The following is a 17,371-nucleotide window of genomic DNA, read 5'->3' as shown; positions in this document are numbered from 1 at the left end:
ATAAAAGATCAAGGTAAGTTTACAGGTGATTCACAAAACCGAAATGAACTTCACAAGGACTGTTGTGCAGGATTGTCATCTCCTCATTTATTCGTCTTTATACCGTCTGCAGCTTTAGTCTAAATTAGTAGCATTTGTCAACTGTATAATCCCTTAAAAAACTAGAAAGCAGTTGTTTCTTTTATTAAAAAAGGAATATGGTGAGCTAGTAGGAACTAGCAAAGAGTACAGATTAATTTAGTAATTGCTTTCTTCCCGGGTAGTTATGGAGTTTTGAACACATACACTGCTTACTTTTCAATCTTGTGATAAATTTCTCTTCATTCTTGTAATCATTCTGTACTCTAGACTTGACCTGAAAATTTGCCCTCCTTTAAGTTAAATGTGCAAATCTTTTAGTAATCTTTAAATAGAATTTTTATTTATTAGTTTTCCAATTAATGAATTAGAAAAATAAATTTAAAATAAATATTCCCATTAATAAATACAATATGTGGGATAAAGTGAAACAATTTTTCTTAAATTGTCTGAGATCCTAAATTGTTGATAGACTGTATTTGCTATGTAACAGCACATTTTGTGAAACCATGAGCTACAGTAGGATCCATATGCTGACTTAGAGGGAGAATGAAAATCTCTTCATGCCACAAAAATTCAATAGTCATGGCACAAGACACCCGAGAGTGCAAGAAGAGCAAAAGTCAGCAGCTGGATCTTAGTGCCATAGCAGGTGAATCAGGATCATAGAATGTAATAATAAATCACTTATAGGCTGATGGTTTAAATCAAACACTTTAAATCAATAATAGAGAATTCCTAAAATGCATTTCTTTTTCATGTGAGATGTTTGTATTACATTCATTCAAATAATTTTGGAGACTCGGTGTAGGATGATTTGCTCAAAATCTGGATGAATTCACCCTCATACATCTCGGGAAGTTCCTGTGCCTGGAGCCTGGAGCCTGATGGTGTTGCAGATCCAAGTCACCATGCTGCTGATATCCTGGGTACTGAAAGGCACTGCAGAGGTAAGATTCATCGCGAGCTCATGAGCCTATGAGAACTTAACTGGTTGATCCTTGATCCACAAAAGGATTCAACACTGCTTATGAAACATTTATGTCTTCTTTATCTGTTGAAAACTGTGGGTTGCAGAGAATTGTTCCCTTTCCCATTAGGATGTCCCAGTTTCTAAGTGAAAGCCCTGGCAGTAGGTGCATGGTCATCTCACTTAGTCAATGGTTATTTCATTCAGCTGCAAGTGAACCTTGTAGGTTTCCCTGGAGCTGAGCTGTTGAAAGAGGAGTGCCAGTATCCATTCCTCATGTTGTGGAGCTAACTATAGTAAGAAATTAAGTCAAACAATGCAAAATTTTTTCAACCAAGAGGGTCATTAAACCATCTGTTACTTATTATTTGATATTCACATGCAGTTCTTGGGAAATTTCAGGAGAGATCCTTGGCTAAGAGGTATCAAAATGTTGGAAGTCAGGTATTTCTCATACTAATTCAGTACAGAGTTTCATCTGCCTGAGAGCAATTTCAAACATGTGACACATTTCTCAAGTTGCCTCTCTTATCACTAGAGTGTAACATGGTCTGTCATAAAAGGTGACACAACTATGAAAGTCATTCTTGCTCAGTTGTCTATATCAGACTACAAGGGCTGGGGCTTTGATGCCTAGCCAAGTAATTGTCTGGGAAGGGGAAATAAATTCCATTAACTCTCATCTTTCTTACCCTTGTCTGTCGAGAAGAATTCAGCTGCTTATGGTTTTTATCACTTAGCCACTCCTACTTTGCTATATTCCTTTTGTGGAAGTGTTAACAAACAAAAGCAGTTAAGATGATACCTAACTGTCTGGGGGAAAGAAAGGAAAGAGAGAAATAGTCCAAGTGACAAAGAGCATGTTTTTTATTTAGGGTAGAGCACATTCCAGAGACAAAAGCAGGGTGCCAGTCCCTTAATAGAGTTGCAGCTGTTTTCAAGCATTATTTGATTTATCAGTATGTGTACAGACACACAAACATACATATTTTGCTACTGCAAAATCCTTTCTCTTTTTTGAAGTCTTGTCATTTTGGCTTGATGGAAGTAAAAATTGGTTCATTCCCAGTTGCTTCTATTTGGAAGGTCAGTTTCTTCAGGACTTCCAGTCCATTTCCAGAGAGGGGAAGGTAACAAAATCTAGGTAAAAAAGAGATTTCATTTGTGTGTATCTTTTAAAAAATTAATAAAATAAACTGAGCAATCTCTGTAATTCTTACCTATATGGAAGATTTAAAATTATGAATCTTGAATTCTGCAAAGTTAAGTCATTTAATTATTTTCTGAGATCTGTGTAATATTTCTACGTGTTAGTGAGCCAGTCCACTGTGGGACAACAAAGATAACATTTCTATAGCACAAGGCAGCAAAAATACCCAGCCAAGCACAGTACTTCAGAATATGAACCATTGTGAGAGAACAAAAAATAATATATTCTGGAAGATAAGTTGAAGGATAATCCATTAGTATCAGTGCACTTTTCAGTAGCCTGTGTAGGAGAATCCAGGTTCTGCATTTCTTGCAGGTGGAATGGTCCATTATAGATCTTGCTTTCATTATTCCCCTTTTTCTTTCTTGGTCCATAGGGACATCCATGTACCTCATAATTGAAGAGCAGGAAGGATGTGGCAAACAGGGAAGTGACTGATGTACAAGGGTATTGCAGAGCTGCTGCTGGTGAGTAATAAGAAACCTTGGTCAAAAAGTTCTCCACCACTGTCTTGATAAACTTCTTCTGACCATATGAAATACTGGCCTTAATAAAGTACACAACAAGATTTAATGGTATCAGAATTTCCTGTGGAATGTTGGGGGAATTAAGTAACTTGCTCATATTCTTTCTTAAATGTTTTCATCTGACTTTACCTTGCCATATCCTATGTTCTAGCTATCTTCTGCATGTTGACTCAAAGCCCACTCTATTTTTTCACTCTATCCATTTTGAATGAGTTTTGTTGGAGGGTTTTTTGTTTTCTCCAGTGAGAGCAAATTATTTTGATATGCCTTGCTATATTCAGAACAAAATAAAAGTGAATCTGAAGTCTTACTTCAGAATTCCCAAAGAGATTTTGAATATTCCAAGGCTCATATTTGAATTTGACTCTTGTTATATCCTAGATAATATTTCAGGAGGGAAACTTACTTTTACCTATGTCACTGTGAAGACAACAGGAGCACAGCTATCCAAACTAATAAAGTTTGGCTTGGAATACAGCATTTGGCACTTAAAGTATGTGGATTTCAACACTATCCAACAGTTTCATTTTTAGATCCAGCACCACTAAAATCATACTTTCAGTTTTTTAGAAATAAAGTTTGGAATTTCCAGAGCATGTATTTTTTTCCAGTACCAGAAGGCTAGGATAAAAAATAGGGACTTTTTTTCTCTAGTGACTTTTATTTATTATTAGATGAAATTTTTGTTCTTTCTGTGAAGTGGACAATGCCTCTGAATAGAAGAAAATAAGAAATTAGCTAATCTGTAGTCTATGCATCTTATCACTCTTCTGTATTATTTTATTTGGCACCTTTGTGGATTCTGGTTGCCTTCAGACTAACCACACAGGAAGTGTCCTAACTGAGAAGCTGGTGCCTGAGAAAGATAATGGAGGAAGTAGATACATTTATTTTTACATACGGTATTTAAGAAATTCCAGAAAAGGGAAAGAACCAGATAATAAAACTTTCTAAAGATGTTTCTTTTTCTTCTTGCAATAGATGACAAGTTAGATGTGGAGTACAATTGTGAGGTGTGATGTGGGTTACAGGGTAATGCGTTGGTGTTCTTTTTGTAGTTAGGTACAAAGTTACAATTCCTGAAACAGACACAACCCTTTAAATAGATATGCATGTAGATCTCATCCTTTCCATCCGGAGATGAAAATTATAGGGAGTCAGTGATGCTCTCCTCCCCCTCTTGGGGCTATACAGAGATAGTATTATTGTCAGGTGGTGAGAAAGCAGGTGGAGAGAGTCAGGAGAAGCAAAGTTTGGGGCAGCTTTGGGAACCAAAAGTCCAGGTGCTCTGAGGAAGGAGACAGTGTATAACCCATAGAGCAGGCTATTGAAGTTACCGAGGACTGAAAATGTTGAGACTGGCAGATCATTTCCTGCTGTATTAGCCATGTAATCAGCAGTCTTCATACATGTCCTCCAGCTTCATGTTTTTTCAGTTACTTTATCAAGATATGACCATATTAAAGATACTGCCTTGCATGTGGTGCCTGAAGGGCATTCCTTCTTTGCTGATGTGAGTTTTGTCTCTGAGGTTAGTTCTCATTTGGGTTACAACACAGTCCTCTGGCTCTTTTTCTTCAGGCACGATCATCCTGCAGAGGTATCAGACACTCTGCGTGGGGTGGAAGCTTTTCATCCCAGCTGCTTCTGTAAAGCATCTGAAACTCTGAGGCTTTCTTTACTCAGACCCCCAGTGCACATCCCAGTAATATTTTTCCTGAGATGTGTGAGGGCTGCAGTTTGAACAGGGGACCTAAGTATGGACTTGCTGTAACACCTCTTTGATATAAGGCTAAAGAACTGTTGAGTCAGACTTTGTTGCATCCTATTGCCGCAATGTCAGATCAGATGAGTTTCCTTCTACCTTCTTTTTGCTTAAATTTCCTCTGTCAAAGGGACAGAGGAAATTTCTCTCTCTCTTCACCATAGGTCTCTGGCCATAAATCACAAAGCCACTGGTGAAGGTTTTAACAGTCCAGATTCTGCAAAAGGTTGGCTTTTCAGTTTTCCCCTAATAGCCTCCCTAAGACAGGAGGAAAAAATGCTGGAAAAGGTGTATAAACATTGGATAACTAACATGTTGGATAACATGCATTTTGTTCAAATAATTCATTAAGATTTCAAGAACTTGTTATCTCTTTTGCTTAGAGGAAGCTAATAAATGCATAATATAGGTATTTAATAGAATTGCAGAAGTAGGAGTTAAAGCAAATGATTAGCTCAGTTCTGAAAAGGTTTATTTTCTTAAATTCCAGATTATTCTGATGTAAATTTTAGTTTCCTGAAGGACGCTTGTGTTTTCTTATGCCAGGCCAAAAATTGTGTTCAGTGAGTTTCCAAACTCTGTTTTGCAACACATAATTGTTTATCTTAGTTTGTCCATCAAAGCCTTAGAAGTCTGTTTTGATTAATAGATGTATTCAAAAACATGTAGTTACATCCCAGTGCTTAATTCTTTTAATCTTTTTTGCCTTTAATAATATTCTTGTAATACTTGTTTCATTCCAGTCCTCATTACACTCTACATGTGCCAAGATTTCTTCCAATTGGTACTATAATACTTATCTCACTGTGGATGTAGATGCATCCTCTGTTTTATCCCCAGCATCCTCCTCTGTGCTGTTTGAATAAAAAACTAGATTATCTGAACTCTCAAGGTCAAGTGCTAAAACTTGTCAGCTGATCTCTCTTTGTTTACAGCCAGACAGACAGTTCTGAAAATAACCCTACTTGGTGCCCATCTTCCTATTTTGAGGTTGATGCTGAGGATAGTAGTAGCAACAGTAATGTACATATTTTATTTTGAATACATAGAAAAGGTTTATATTTGAAGTTGTGTAAAGAGAAAGTTTTTTAAAACTTTTTAAATTTTTGGCAGATTTGTACTTCCTTTAGTAATATTTGTTGGCTAACTCTGCTCTTACCTAAATTGTCTGAGTTGAATTTGTGTGATCACTCAGTATAGTAGTCCCTCTGGTAAGGATCCAGCTCCAGTAAAGTTAATGGCAGCTGTACAGTTTAATTTACTGAGACCAGGATCAGAGTTATTTCCTATTTCATGTTATCTGATGAAGGACTTGATTAAGACCTTTCCAGTATGCAGCTATGTCCTCCTATGTTTAATTCTTTTTTCTGCCTAGAAACTGATTTCCCAGAAACAAGGAAATATTGCTCTTTCTCTTTCAGCTTAGCTTCTGATGATTATTTAAGCAGTCCAAGCAGAACAGTTTCATTTCTTGCTTTTCTCTGACTATGATTTAAGAGTAATTATTGCAACTTAACTGAGAGAGTACACTCTCCTTCAAGACCACTTTCTCTGCAGTAAAATCACTTTGTGTAGAAGTGTTATTTCCTATCCTGGATAGCTCTTGGATTTTTGGATTTGATAGCAGTACTTCTAAAGCAGTACACTGCTTGCATTTTGTGACACTTAGGAGTGTTTTATTCTTCCTCCTTCTCCTCCTCCTCCTCCTCCTCCTTCTCCACCTCTTCTCTGCCTTCTCCTCGTCATCCTCCTCCTCCTTATCCTCCTCCTCTAACAAAAAAAAAACTATGATGGTGATAATAAAAATAATATATTATGGTAGAATCCAATGTAGCAATTTCATTGAATTTTAGTTTTAGTGACTTTTGGTTAGGCATTTCCAGATGCTTCAGATTTCCCTGTTTTATTGCTTTCTGGGTAATTCTTGGATTGTCTTAGAGTGGATTTTTCATTTGTTGTTGTTGTTTGGGCACGGCTCTCCAGCTGTGCCCTCACCAGTGCCCAGTACAGGGGCACAATCCCTGCCCTGCACCTGCTGGCCACACTGCTCCTGATACAGGCCAGGATGCCCCTGGGCACACCTGGCTCATGTTCAGCAGCTGTCAGTCAGCATCCCCGGGTCCTTCTGCCCTGGGCAGCTTTCCAGCCTCTCTTCCCCAAGCCTGTAGTGCTGTATGGGGTTGTTATGAGTTAAGAGCAGGACCTGGCTCTTCACTGTATTGAACCTCATCCAATTGGCCTCAGCCAATTTATCCAGTCTGTCCAGATCCCTCTGTAGTACCTGAATTACTTAAGTAGTTGAATAAATAAACAACTGAGATTTAGAAACCTTTATCCATTCTTTGCATTCACAGCATTTTCCAACTGAAAATTGAACACTGAAAGTGTTATTTTACTTTTTTTTCCTAACATTGTTGCCATATTAGCCAGTAAGTGTTGTCCTCAGAAATATTCCAAACTGGATGTGTGTAACCACTGCAAAGTGGCATTGGGTATATTAATTAATTCCATTAATTTGAAGAGTATGAGCCTGATTCAAGCTGATTAAGTAAGATCTACAGACTTCTGTTATATGATGTATTTCTTCATTTTTAGAGATCAAAATACTTAGGAACACGAGTAACAACATTTCTGAAACTGGTAGCACAGTTTCAGGAAATACTGAGTCATGTAATGTTGTTTACAGAGCTGAGCATTGTTAGAACTGTTCTTAAAACTCATTCTCACAAAAATATTTTCATTAAAAACAAATTTGAATAACTTTTTATCTGAGATATAGTTGCATTCAATTACTTGGACTTACATGCATTCTTTCATTTTATCTGTCGTTTGCAAGACCAGATTTGAAACAGATTTTTCCAAATGTAGTAGGCATTGTATTTACAAGCTTTGCTATTTATTTCCCTGGGCTGTCACAAAAGCAGCAGAGGGCGCTGAGCCAACGGACACCGCCCGGTTTGGGTGTCTTCCTCCCTGCTCTGGATTTTCCCGTCCAGGGATTTCCCACTCTGCGCCAAGGAGAGCCTTTATAAAGAGCCAGCTGGAACTCTTGTAACAAACCGTTGCAGAGCAGCAAGATCTCACAGTGCTTCTTCACAGAAAACAGAAAGCAAACTTTTGAATTTGCTTTCTTTATCCAGTAACAGAAATTACAAATGTTTAAGGCGATGGGAAGAGCAAGCCACGCTGTGCTATTAATTTTGTGTGTGTTAAGGACTGGTAAGTTGGGGAAGATGAGGGTTGGTGGTGCTGGTTTCATTTTTTTAAACTTTGTTAAGTGTAAACTGACCTAAAATTTACTGTTTGATCTTTATTTCTCTTTTCTCCAGTTACCTTTTCATTTCAGTGAATACAACTGTCAATTAAGTAGTCCTGTCAAAATGTCAGGAAGCTTTTTTTTGACATTTACTTTGAGCTTTTCTGTGCTCTGCAATGACTCAGTCATTTTCCTATTGAGTTTGCTAAAAGACAGTCTAGGAGACAACTGCAGTATATCACTGGATGCTTGATTTTTTTACTGTCATTCCTGACAGTAGCAAGCAAGTTTGGTACTAAATGTCCTGTTGAAAGTGTTTCTGCTGTTGTCTTGGCTATCTACCTGCTACCTATCCCCTTAAATGTTACAAAGTTTTAGAATCAGATCCACCTGACAAAAAAAGTTATATTGTGCCAATGCAATTATTTAAATTTGGTTGATACCATTTTATACATGAGAACTGCTAGTCATCTAAGTCTGTATTGTCTTTGACAAAAATAGCAATGTTTATGGGGTGTTTTGAATATGTAAACCACTGTATGAGCTTTATTAGTTTAACTTCCACACATAAAGTAAAGAAATGAAGCATAAAGAACTCATGTCACAGTAGAACATGAGAAGGAATAAGAAAATAAAAGTTGAGAAAGCAGCTGAATTGATGTGTGTTTTCCCTTTTGTAGTTAAAGCTTTTGAAATGGAAATTATACCTGCTGAGAGAATTGTGGCACAGATTGGAGGCACACTCATACTCACATGCAATACTACTGGCTGTGCATCACCAAGTTTTTCCTGGAGAACCCAGATGGACAGCCCCCTTGGAGGAAAAGTCAGCAACCACAGGACATATTCTACATTGACTATGAATCCAGTTGGCATTGCGAATTCTCATTCTTATCTTTGTACTGTCATATGTGAGAGAGGGAAAAAGGAGAAGAGTGTCAAAGTTGAACTTTACTGTAAGTAAAAATGTAAAATTCTCTTTAAATAGCACATGTTGATAGAAAACTCAGTAATTGTTTTAGATATTGTGGTTACCAGTTAACTTTTAATTCTAGGATAATGAGTGTTATAGTTCAACATATACTTCCTCCTGAGATTCCTTTATATCTGTTCAGGACACTTTCTTAGCCCTTTTCTGCTTTCTGCATTGAAGATTGTATGTACTAGTATTATTTATTCTGGGTTTTGGTAATTCTTAAAAGCCAAAGTGTACACTGCCTGAATGCATTCCTAGAACTGGGGAAATAAAAATCAAAACCTTTGTAGTTTGCAGGAGAATAATTCAGATGTCCAAACCTACCAGCACAGAAAACAGGATAGCACTAGTGCATGGATTGCTCTGAATGCCTATAGTTAAGCAGCTGTATCACTGCCTAGGTGCCATGCTGAATCTTACTACTCTTTTGTGATCATGTTTCAACAATTGTACAGATAAACTTCCTGTTAGTATATGTACTGCTGATAAAGGACCTGTAGGTTTTCAGATCAAGTTATGTCTTGTAATAATGTTGATAGAATGTCATGTTCTGAGCGCCTCTAAACTCAAGATACTTGGTGTCTGGATCTTGCTCTTATGTTGATCCTACTGTTCTTCTCTGCTAGTCTAAGGAAATCGATTTTATTCTTTTAGCTTTCCCCAGTGATCCTATCATTGAGATCAGCCCATCCTTAGTTGCTGGAGAACCAGCCCCTGTCATCTGTAGAATTCCTGATGTGTATCCTTCTCATCACCTGGAAGTTCTCCTAAAGAAAGATGAACATGTTCTTCATGAGAAAGATTTTTCGGACGATGACAGCACAAATACAGAGACCAAAATTGTGAAATATACATTTCATCCCGTGGCTGAAGATGCTGGGAAAGAGATTACCTGTGTGGCCAGGTTACCAATTGCTGATATGGATTTTGAACCCAAAGAAAGAACATCTTCTCAGAAACTTGATGTAAATTGTAAGTATTTTTGTACAAGGGCTTTAGCTAGTTCAGCTTTCAAAGCTGCAAGCAAAACATTTTACTAATTCTGGAAAAATGGTCCCACTGTGCTACTGGGATACATATTTTTCTTTTTTTTTTCTTGGTATTTTGTGACATGTACCTCTAGAAAAGCTAGTGTAAGAGATGTGCATATCATTCTTCATTTACATACTGATCTTGTCTTCCTTTTGTTTTCTTACAGTTGGTCCACAGAATACTGTCATTACTGCATCTCCAGGCAACTCACCAATGGAAGGAGACTCTCTGAACCTCACTTGTGTGACTCAGAGTAACCCACCAGCACAAATAGTTTGGAGTAAATATTTGGCTGAAGAAAGCATTCAGCATCTGATAAAAAACAATGTTCTTTTTATTCCCCGCGTCCATTTCAATGATTCAGGAAGGTACATCTGTGAAGTAATTAATCTGGTAACTAATAAAACAGAGGAAGCAACTGTGGACATTATTATACAAGGTACAAGTCTGTTTGAGTTTCACTTGTATTATCCAGTACCTAACTGGCTGACCTCTGTTAGATTGGAGGATGCTGAAACACTGAAAATTAGGAAAATACGGGGCTTTCCTTTTTACATATTCAGGACTCAGCTTCAATTTAAGGCTGGTTCTTATGTGTTGTAGTTTTTCTTTCTATATTTAATTTTCAGCTAATTCTCTCAGACCTGCTGTTGTGCGTGCACAGTTCAATACATTTCCCACAATGCAACACTATAAGTCACAAAGGAGTCTGAGAAAGCGGTGGGGACACGCACACGGGTATTTCTGTGAAATGTAGTGTGCATGCCAGTTTCACAGGGACATCACAGTCTCCTTCTTTGAACTAGTAGTTTTAGTCATTAGCATTAAATTTAATAGGCATTTAATGGTAAAACTGTTTTGGACATAATAATATTATTGTTGTTGTAATATTTTGTGATTGATTGATTGATTGACTGCTACTGTTTTGACGGAGCTAAAAGTCTTAGATTGAGTCTGGGATCAAAACCAAAATAAACAGATTCTTGAGCAAGCAATTCATGCTTTCTTAAAACCTTCTCCATCTCTAGAACCTTTGCATTACTCTAATAGCCTTTTCTTTTGTCATGCAGGTGCTCCAGTCATTACAAAACTCACCATTGAACCTTCTACAACCGTTCAGGAAGGAGAAAATGTCTCCATACAATGTTCTGCTGAAAGCAATCCTCCTCCCAAGATTATTTTAAGGAGAAAATCTGACAATGCAGACATAGGGACTTCTAGTGCCAGGAGTATTCTTCTTCCATCTGTGATGTTCCAAAATGGAGGAGACTATGAATGTGTAGCAGAAAATAAGTATGGGACCAGTAAAAGTGAAATCACACTTAATGTGAAATGTAAGTATGTGTAAAGTTTTCCCAGTCATTTAAAAATAATTAGTTAGTTCTTCAGTGATAAATATAACCATCAAATTAAATGAAGAGAGAGCAAAGAATCATCATAGTCCTCTGCTTTTCGCTAAGAAAGGAGCAGTGCTGATGAACAAAACAAAGTCATGAAATCTTTAATGTGATGACAGTCTTTAGTAGAGATCTGAATGAGTGAGAAACTGATCTACATGGCTAGAAGTATTTGTTTAAAATGTCTGGGCTATGGAGGGTTTGTACAGAAACTTTGATACCATGTGCTTTACTTTTGTTTTGAGAATGAAAAAGAAATTAGCTTTGGGAGGGTGACAGTCTAGTATCCAATAGGACATGTTGGATCCATCTCTAAAAAATCCAGTGGTGATTAACTATAGGACTCTTCCTTTCAGATGGACCAAAGAATACAATGATCACTGTTTTCCCTGCTGCTCTTAAAGAAGGAGAAACTGTGACCATGAAATGTACTAGTTCTGGTAATCCAGCTCCTGTGATCTCCTGGAAGAAAAAGAAGGCCACCGGGGAGTCTGAGAAAATTTCTAAAAATGCAACTATAACTATACAGAACTTGAAAAATCAAGATCTGGGGCTTTATGAATGTGAAGCTTATAATCAATTTGGCAAGGAAGAAAAAGCTGTGGAATTATTTGTTCAAGGTTTGTAGAACAAGACAGAAAACAAGTTTTTTGGTTTATGTATTTTAGGTCCAGATCTTCTTCTTGAAGAATGAGGTAATTGTGTCTTTGATGTCAGTGGAGTTAAATGGTTCCCCTTATGTCACTAAGTGATTTAGGAAGCTTTAAACAATGAAGTGTGAAGTCTGCCTTAATACAGATAGATTATGAAAAGTTCTTAAATCGGTGGAGCTTCCATGACTCCTTCCAACTGCCAAGTGTAAGCATGAGGTAAAGAGGATATGCAGTGCCTGGAAGGAAATATCCTTCCAAACAGGCCTATCAGTGGATACTTGCATAGGAAAGATTCAAGGAGACAGTACATGCTGAAGCTGCTCTATGGAAGCACTCGATTACAGCTCCCTGCTTCTTCCCTAAGCTTCAGCTCTGTTTCCTGCTCTTACAAGCTGCATTTAAGCTACAAGAAAAGCTGATTCCTCAACTTAGTTGGAATGATAGCAAAGTTTCATTTTCAATAGTAATCAGATTTCTCTGCTTTAGCTCTGCTGCTTCTGCCTATTGCATAGCAACAGTGTCTTGCTTAGGGATCACTTCTGCCACCAATTCAGCTCTCTTCCCTGTTCTTTTCTATTTTTATAGCTGCACCAAAAAATACACTTTTGATTTCTCCTTCAAGCAAAGCGAAACAAGGACAAAGTGTTACTATTCCTTGCATATCTGCAGATGTTAATCTCTTAGGACTAGTCTGTAAAAGAAAGTTGGTGATGGGATCACAACCCTTGAAACAGTAGATAGCAAATATACCACAGACAGAGCTCAGCTAAGGGATGCAGGAAAATACACATGCATACTGTTAATGAACTGGGGGAGCAGTTTCAGTACATAGTATGTCAAAGGTTAGGTAATATAACTGCTATGCAGAGTTCATACTAGGATTTGTTTTACACAGAGTGACATCTTCAGTTTCATTAAGAATGAATTGTCTTTGCAAAATCTGACATGAGTTGCACAGGTTCTTGTCTTAAGTGTTAGGGTCTTAATGCTAATGAAAACTTCTGTCCAAAATAGCAGATGTATAAAATAATTGCCGCTTCAAATTTTTTTGTATTTCCACTTCATCTTCTGAAAACAGGATATAAAATTGCAGAACCTTGTGGAAAAAAAAATACAGTTCTAGGACTCCTTCCTTTGCCTTTTCTATTTCTCTTCTGTTGAAAAGGGGCATCAGCCTCTGGGTTTGTTGGTCTGTGCCCTTTCATGAACTCAAACAAATAAACTGTGAATTTGAAATAAGAAAAGAAGAAGAGGCTCTATATAATGTAAAAGTTATGCAACATACTCTATCAGTTGATAAAATGTTCTTTTAGCCAGCTGCTGTTGGCATCAGTGGGGAAGGATAGCTGGTGACAGAGCAGTGCCTAAAGCTACAGGCTGAACTACTACAGTGAGCCCATTAACTGGATTAGTATTTTACATATAAAAGCTGCTGATGCCTCATGAGTTTTGCTTCTGTTTGTTGCTAAATCCTACCTTGAATTTCTTTTCAGTTGACCTCCAAAATATTAATGTGTTAGTATATCCATCAGAAAATGTTAAAGTAGAAAATACATGTAGCACATACACCCTCAGAGACGGTCCTGAAAAAAAGCCCATCAGGAGAAATTATTCTGCCATCAGTGAATGGAAACTTTATACTCTGCAGCGTCACCAAAAAATATACAAGCATATACATCCTCCATATTTTCAGTAAGGTTGGAACAACATTACAGAGATTGAGATAGCTGTTGTAAGTAGCTGGGTCTATTGCCTTAAACCTATTTTTTTGGTACGTTTTAGTGAAATTTGTGCCAAGGTGAGCACAACTAGTTCATAGCTGATCCTTGCATGGCAGTACTGTGGTTAACCTGAAAAAACCCCTCACCCAAAATCAAACCAAACAGCCTGGTCAGAATAAGCTGTATTTTAACCTCCTTTCAGTGTGGCTGTCATTGTCTTGCTTAGCTGAGTTGGTGTGGTAGCTTTAAGGATGGGGCCACAAAAAGGTGATTCCTGGCTGGATTTCTGTCCACATGCTTGGACAATGAGACTAATCCAGGGAAAGTTGTGTTTCACAGAGAATCTAAATATTGAGCTTTTAAAATATGGTCTTCCCCTTGAAGGATGAATTTCAGGAGGTTGAAGTGTACCCAAATGTTTCCTGAGTAAAATATGTGGTATTCCTCTTGTGTTCTTTGTGAATTTCATGGTATTCTTCATTATAGATGATATCAGAGATAGGTGTGAACTTGCATAGCAAATTCAAGACCAAGATAGTGGCTAGGAATTAAAGTATGTAATATGAAGTTCTAAAGAAAAAAATTTAAGGAAAACTCAAAAAGTATGCATTGTGCATGAAAACAGAAATATGTTCCAAATGAAGGTCATTAATAACACTGCTTTTACAGTGATGCACATGTATCTGTTTCAAACAATACTTACACTTTCTTTTTCTCCTTTTGTCTCAATTTTCAGCAAGATTAGAAGAACCAGATCAGATGATCCCATTGATTATTGCATTCTCATCTGTAGCAGCAGTAGCAGTACCTGCAGTTGCAATTTTGATCTACGTGTCAAGACAAGCAAAGATCAATGGATCCTACAGTCTTGTAAAAGCACTCAGGTTGAAAGTTTGATCATGTGAATATAAGTGTTTAGTTGATAATTAAGCACTTTTATTTATTGCTGTGACTGGTTCTACTCTTCTGTAACATATGGTAACAAACAAGTGACTTAAGAACAGCACCATGTGATAGCAAAGGGGCTTCTTTTCATTTTCTCATAAGTGTTTTGGTATTTAAATTAAAAGAAGAGCTAGAATCCTGACCTAGAAATTGGTAAATCATTTCTGTGTTGAAGCGTTCTGAACAAAGAGTTATGTGAAGAACTGGGTTTGTACATAGTGTATAATTTGTGTTATAAATATGTTCAACTAAATATCAGTTTGTAGAACTTAAGTCTTATTGCAACTGTAAAAAGAAATTTTGTTAATTCAAAGATATAGATCAATATTCCTTGAGCTGATCAGGTGATTTTTATTTTGTATTACTCTGCAGCATGAATGTTTTTTAATATAATTTGTCTGGTTGTGGTAATGTTTGGAAAATATTCTCTTTTCATTGATATTGCCATAAACTCTTATACCTTCAATGAAGTTACATAATCACTGGCCTATGCATTTCTAACAAATTTAAACTAATTTAAGCCTTTGAGGCTCATTTGCAAAACACTTTATTTTAAATATTATTCAAAAAATGTCTAGGGTTATAATCCTGTAAGTTCTAGCACTGCTAAGGTCTTCTTGCTGGCTTCAATCATTCTCAGATCAATGTCAGAATTCCGTTATTTTGTGATGAGCCAAATCAGACCTTTCTTGTAAAATATAAGGGCATTGTAAATATGCTTTACAGATTTCCACTGCAAAATAAAACTACCAGTAGATTTCTTTGACTAAATCCGCCTAGTGATGCTTGTTTTAAGATTATGCCAGAATACACATTACTGTGGAAGGAAATTGTCCCTGGCAGCAGCAGTTGTGGGTGTCATGGGAAAGACACAAACAAGGCTGGCAGCCTCAGGGCATAGGCAGGGGGCACAAGCAAAATCTGTGCACCTCAGCAATGGTGGATGAGTTGTTGCCTGAAGAAATGCCCTTCCCAAGCTCCTCACTGTGAAAATCTAAACCACATGCTTGACAATTTCCCTTTTAACAGAGAACTGTCTGCATGCTTCACTCTGGTTGGCGCCTCTTTCACCACACACTTTCCAGAGCTGGCAAAATGGCTGTGAAAATAGTGAACTTCCAGTGCAGAAGCAAAGATGGAGGGAAGGAGAGGCAGAATTTGATAGTATTCCTCCTTACCTCCCTTCTCCTGACTAGCAGTGCTGCTTTGACTGATCTGGGTGCTGATGTTCAGCGCCAAAGGCAAAGTTATGGGAGGTGCAGGCTCTGTGGCTGAGATATTGAAATGCATCCTGATGCACTATGGCCTGATCCACTGTGCTAGGCAGGGAAGGTTTGGGGGCCTGGCCCCTCCAAACTTGCACACAAGAAGCTCAAGCAGAGATATGTGAAAAGAATGTCTTTACATTATACACATGGTGACAACTGCTGCCAACAGCAATGCAAATGCGGGTGCTAGCTCTGGGATGAGGCAGTGGTGCACATCTCCCATGTTTTTTTCATAGTGTGTTCAGCAGTGTTTTGTGCACAGTAAATCAGTTCATGCAGGATGTCTATCTAGATTGAAAAGGGAGGCTTGGAAAGTGGGGGTGTAGCAGAAAAATGGGAGAGCAGTATGGACTTGGCTTGGAGGAATGTGAGCATGCAGTAGGAGGGTGAAGAAAAGATTGAAGACAGAGGAGGAGGAGAGCTTTGACAGGCCCATGACATAAATTTCTTGGAGGTGGTGCCAGGCATATTTATTCAGAATAATGTCAGGCCTGTCTCAGTGCTGTCTTGTGAATAAACCAGAAAGCATGATTTTTTTCCCCTGTGCAAAACTTTGGTGCACACACATTTTGCCTAATCAGTGAGGTTCTGGTGTCAGTATTGCAGGAAGGATAGCTAGGAAAGAGACAGAGAAGGAGGACTGGAAAACAGGGCAAATGAAAATGCTTGGGACTTTCCAGTTTGGAGAGAGAATGCTGAAGGAGGAGGGGTTCTGATTGATGTTTTCCAAATTGTGAAAGCAGTTGATAGCAAACAACAGATGCAAAACTGTTTGCTAAATCGTGCAATTCCAGAACTACAGGATATGCAAACTAAGGAGAAAGTGTTTTAACAAAAATAATAGAACAGTACTTTTTCCCAGGGTGAATGTTAATCTACTGGAAGCTGCTGCAGAAGGGTCAGGGGGATAACAGTATCAATTGGTTCAAAAGCAGAATGGAAAAAATAATGGGCTAAAAGTCCATAAAAAACCCAAAAGGGAGTAGACAGAAATGTACTGTACAACATCCCTTATTCAATGGCCATTGATGCTGAGCAATCCTCAGCATACATACCAGAGAAAGGGGCCAGTGTATGACATCCTGAATTAGTGTCTTTCACTGCTGTAGAGATCCTGGGGTTGGTGGGTTGCTGGTGAGACCCACCAAAGTATGCCTTGCCTTCTTACTCCTCCTCTGAGAAGCCTTGGGCCAGACCTTGCAGAAGGGGCATAAAAGTTCCTGTGCTGTTTTTCCCCCTCCTGTGGACTGAAAAGATGAAAAATGGGTGGGAGAGAAATAGGAGCCATCTTGCAACAGTGCTTGAGTAGTCTTTACTGGAAATTCCTCCACAAGTTTCCAGTATTCTTTCAGCTGTTGGTTTTGTCAGTATTTCTGATACAGATATGTCCTTGTGGCTTGTCTGCCCTCTCAGGACCTCCATTAAGTCAATAGGAATTGCCCCTTGATTTCAACAGGGCCAGCTTTCCCCCCAGAAATGTTAAGAGAATAGAAAGAATCTCTAGGGTCCGTTTCAGGAGAGGTTGTTGGCAGTGAGTTCCTAGCAGTGAAATCACAAAGAAGGGTCTTGCCAG

General features: G+C 38.0%; 1 protein-coding gene across 1 annotated transcript in view; it reads left to right on the top strand.

The window, feature by feature from the left end:
• Nucleotides 1-15,301, top strand: part of VCAM1 (vascular cell adhesion molecule 1) — a 41,023-nt gene extending 25,722 nt beyond the window's left edge. Inside the window, exons 2-10 of the mRNA XM_005422101.2 lie at nucleotides 879-1,028; nucleotides 2,635-2,725; nucleotides 7,472-7,769; nucleotides 8,487-8,762; nucleotides 9,437-9,754; nucleotides 9,981-10,253; nucleotides 10,885-11,148; nucleotides 11,568-11,831; nucleotides 14,322-15,301. Coding sequence (XP_005422158.1) covers nucleotides 7,706-7,769; nucleotides 8,487-8,762; nucleotides 9,437-9,754; nucleotides 9,981-10,253; nucleotides 10,885-11,148; nucleotides 11,568-11,831; nucleotides 14,322-14,482 — 1,620 coding nt within the window. The 5' untranslated portion in view covers nucleotides 879-1,028; nucleotides 2,635-2,725; nucleotides 7,472-7,705 and the 3' untranslated portion in view covers nucleotides 14,483-15,301. The remainder of the gene's footprint in view (nucleotides 1-878; nucleotides 1,029-2,634; nucleotides 2,726-7,471; nucleotides 7,770-8,486; nucleotides 8,763-9,436; nucleotides 9,755-9,980; nucleotides 10,254-10,884; nucleotides 11,149-11,567; nucleotides 11,832-14,321) is intronic.
• Nucleotides 15,302-17,371: the final 2,070 nt, after the last annotated feature.

The sequence above is a fragment of the Geospiza fortis genome, unplaced genomic scaffold, assembly GCF_000277835.1.
Source record: "Geospiza fortis unplaced genomic scaffold, GeoFor_1.0 scaffold403, whole genome shotgun sequence".
Lineage (NCBI taxonomy): Eukaryota > Metazoa > Chordata > Aves > Passeriformes > Thraupidae > Geospiza > Geospiza fortis.
The sequence above is the reverse complement of the archived record's forward strand: the minus strand, read 5'-3'. Positions and strand labels throughout refer to the sequence as shown.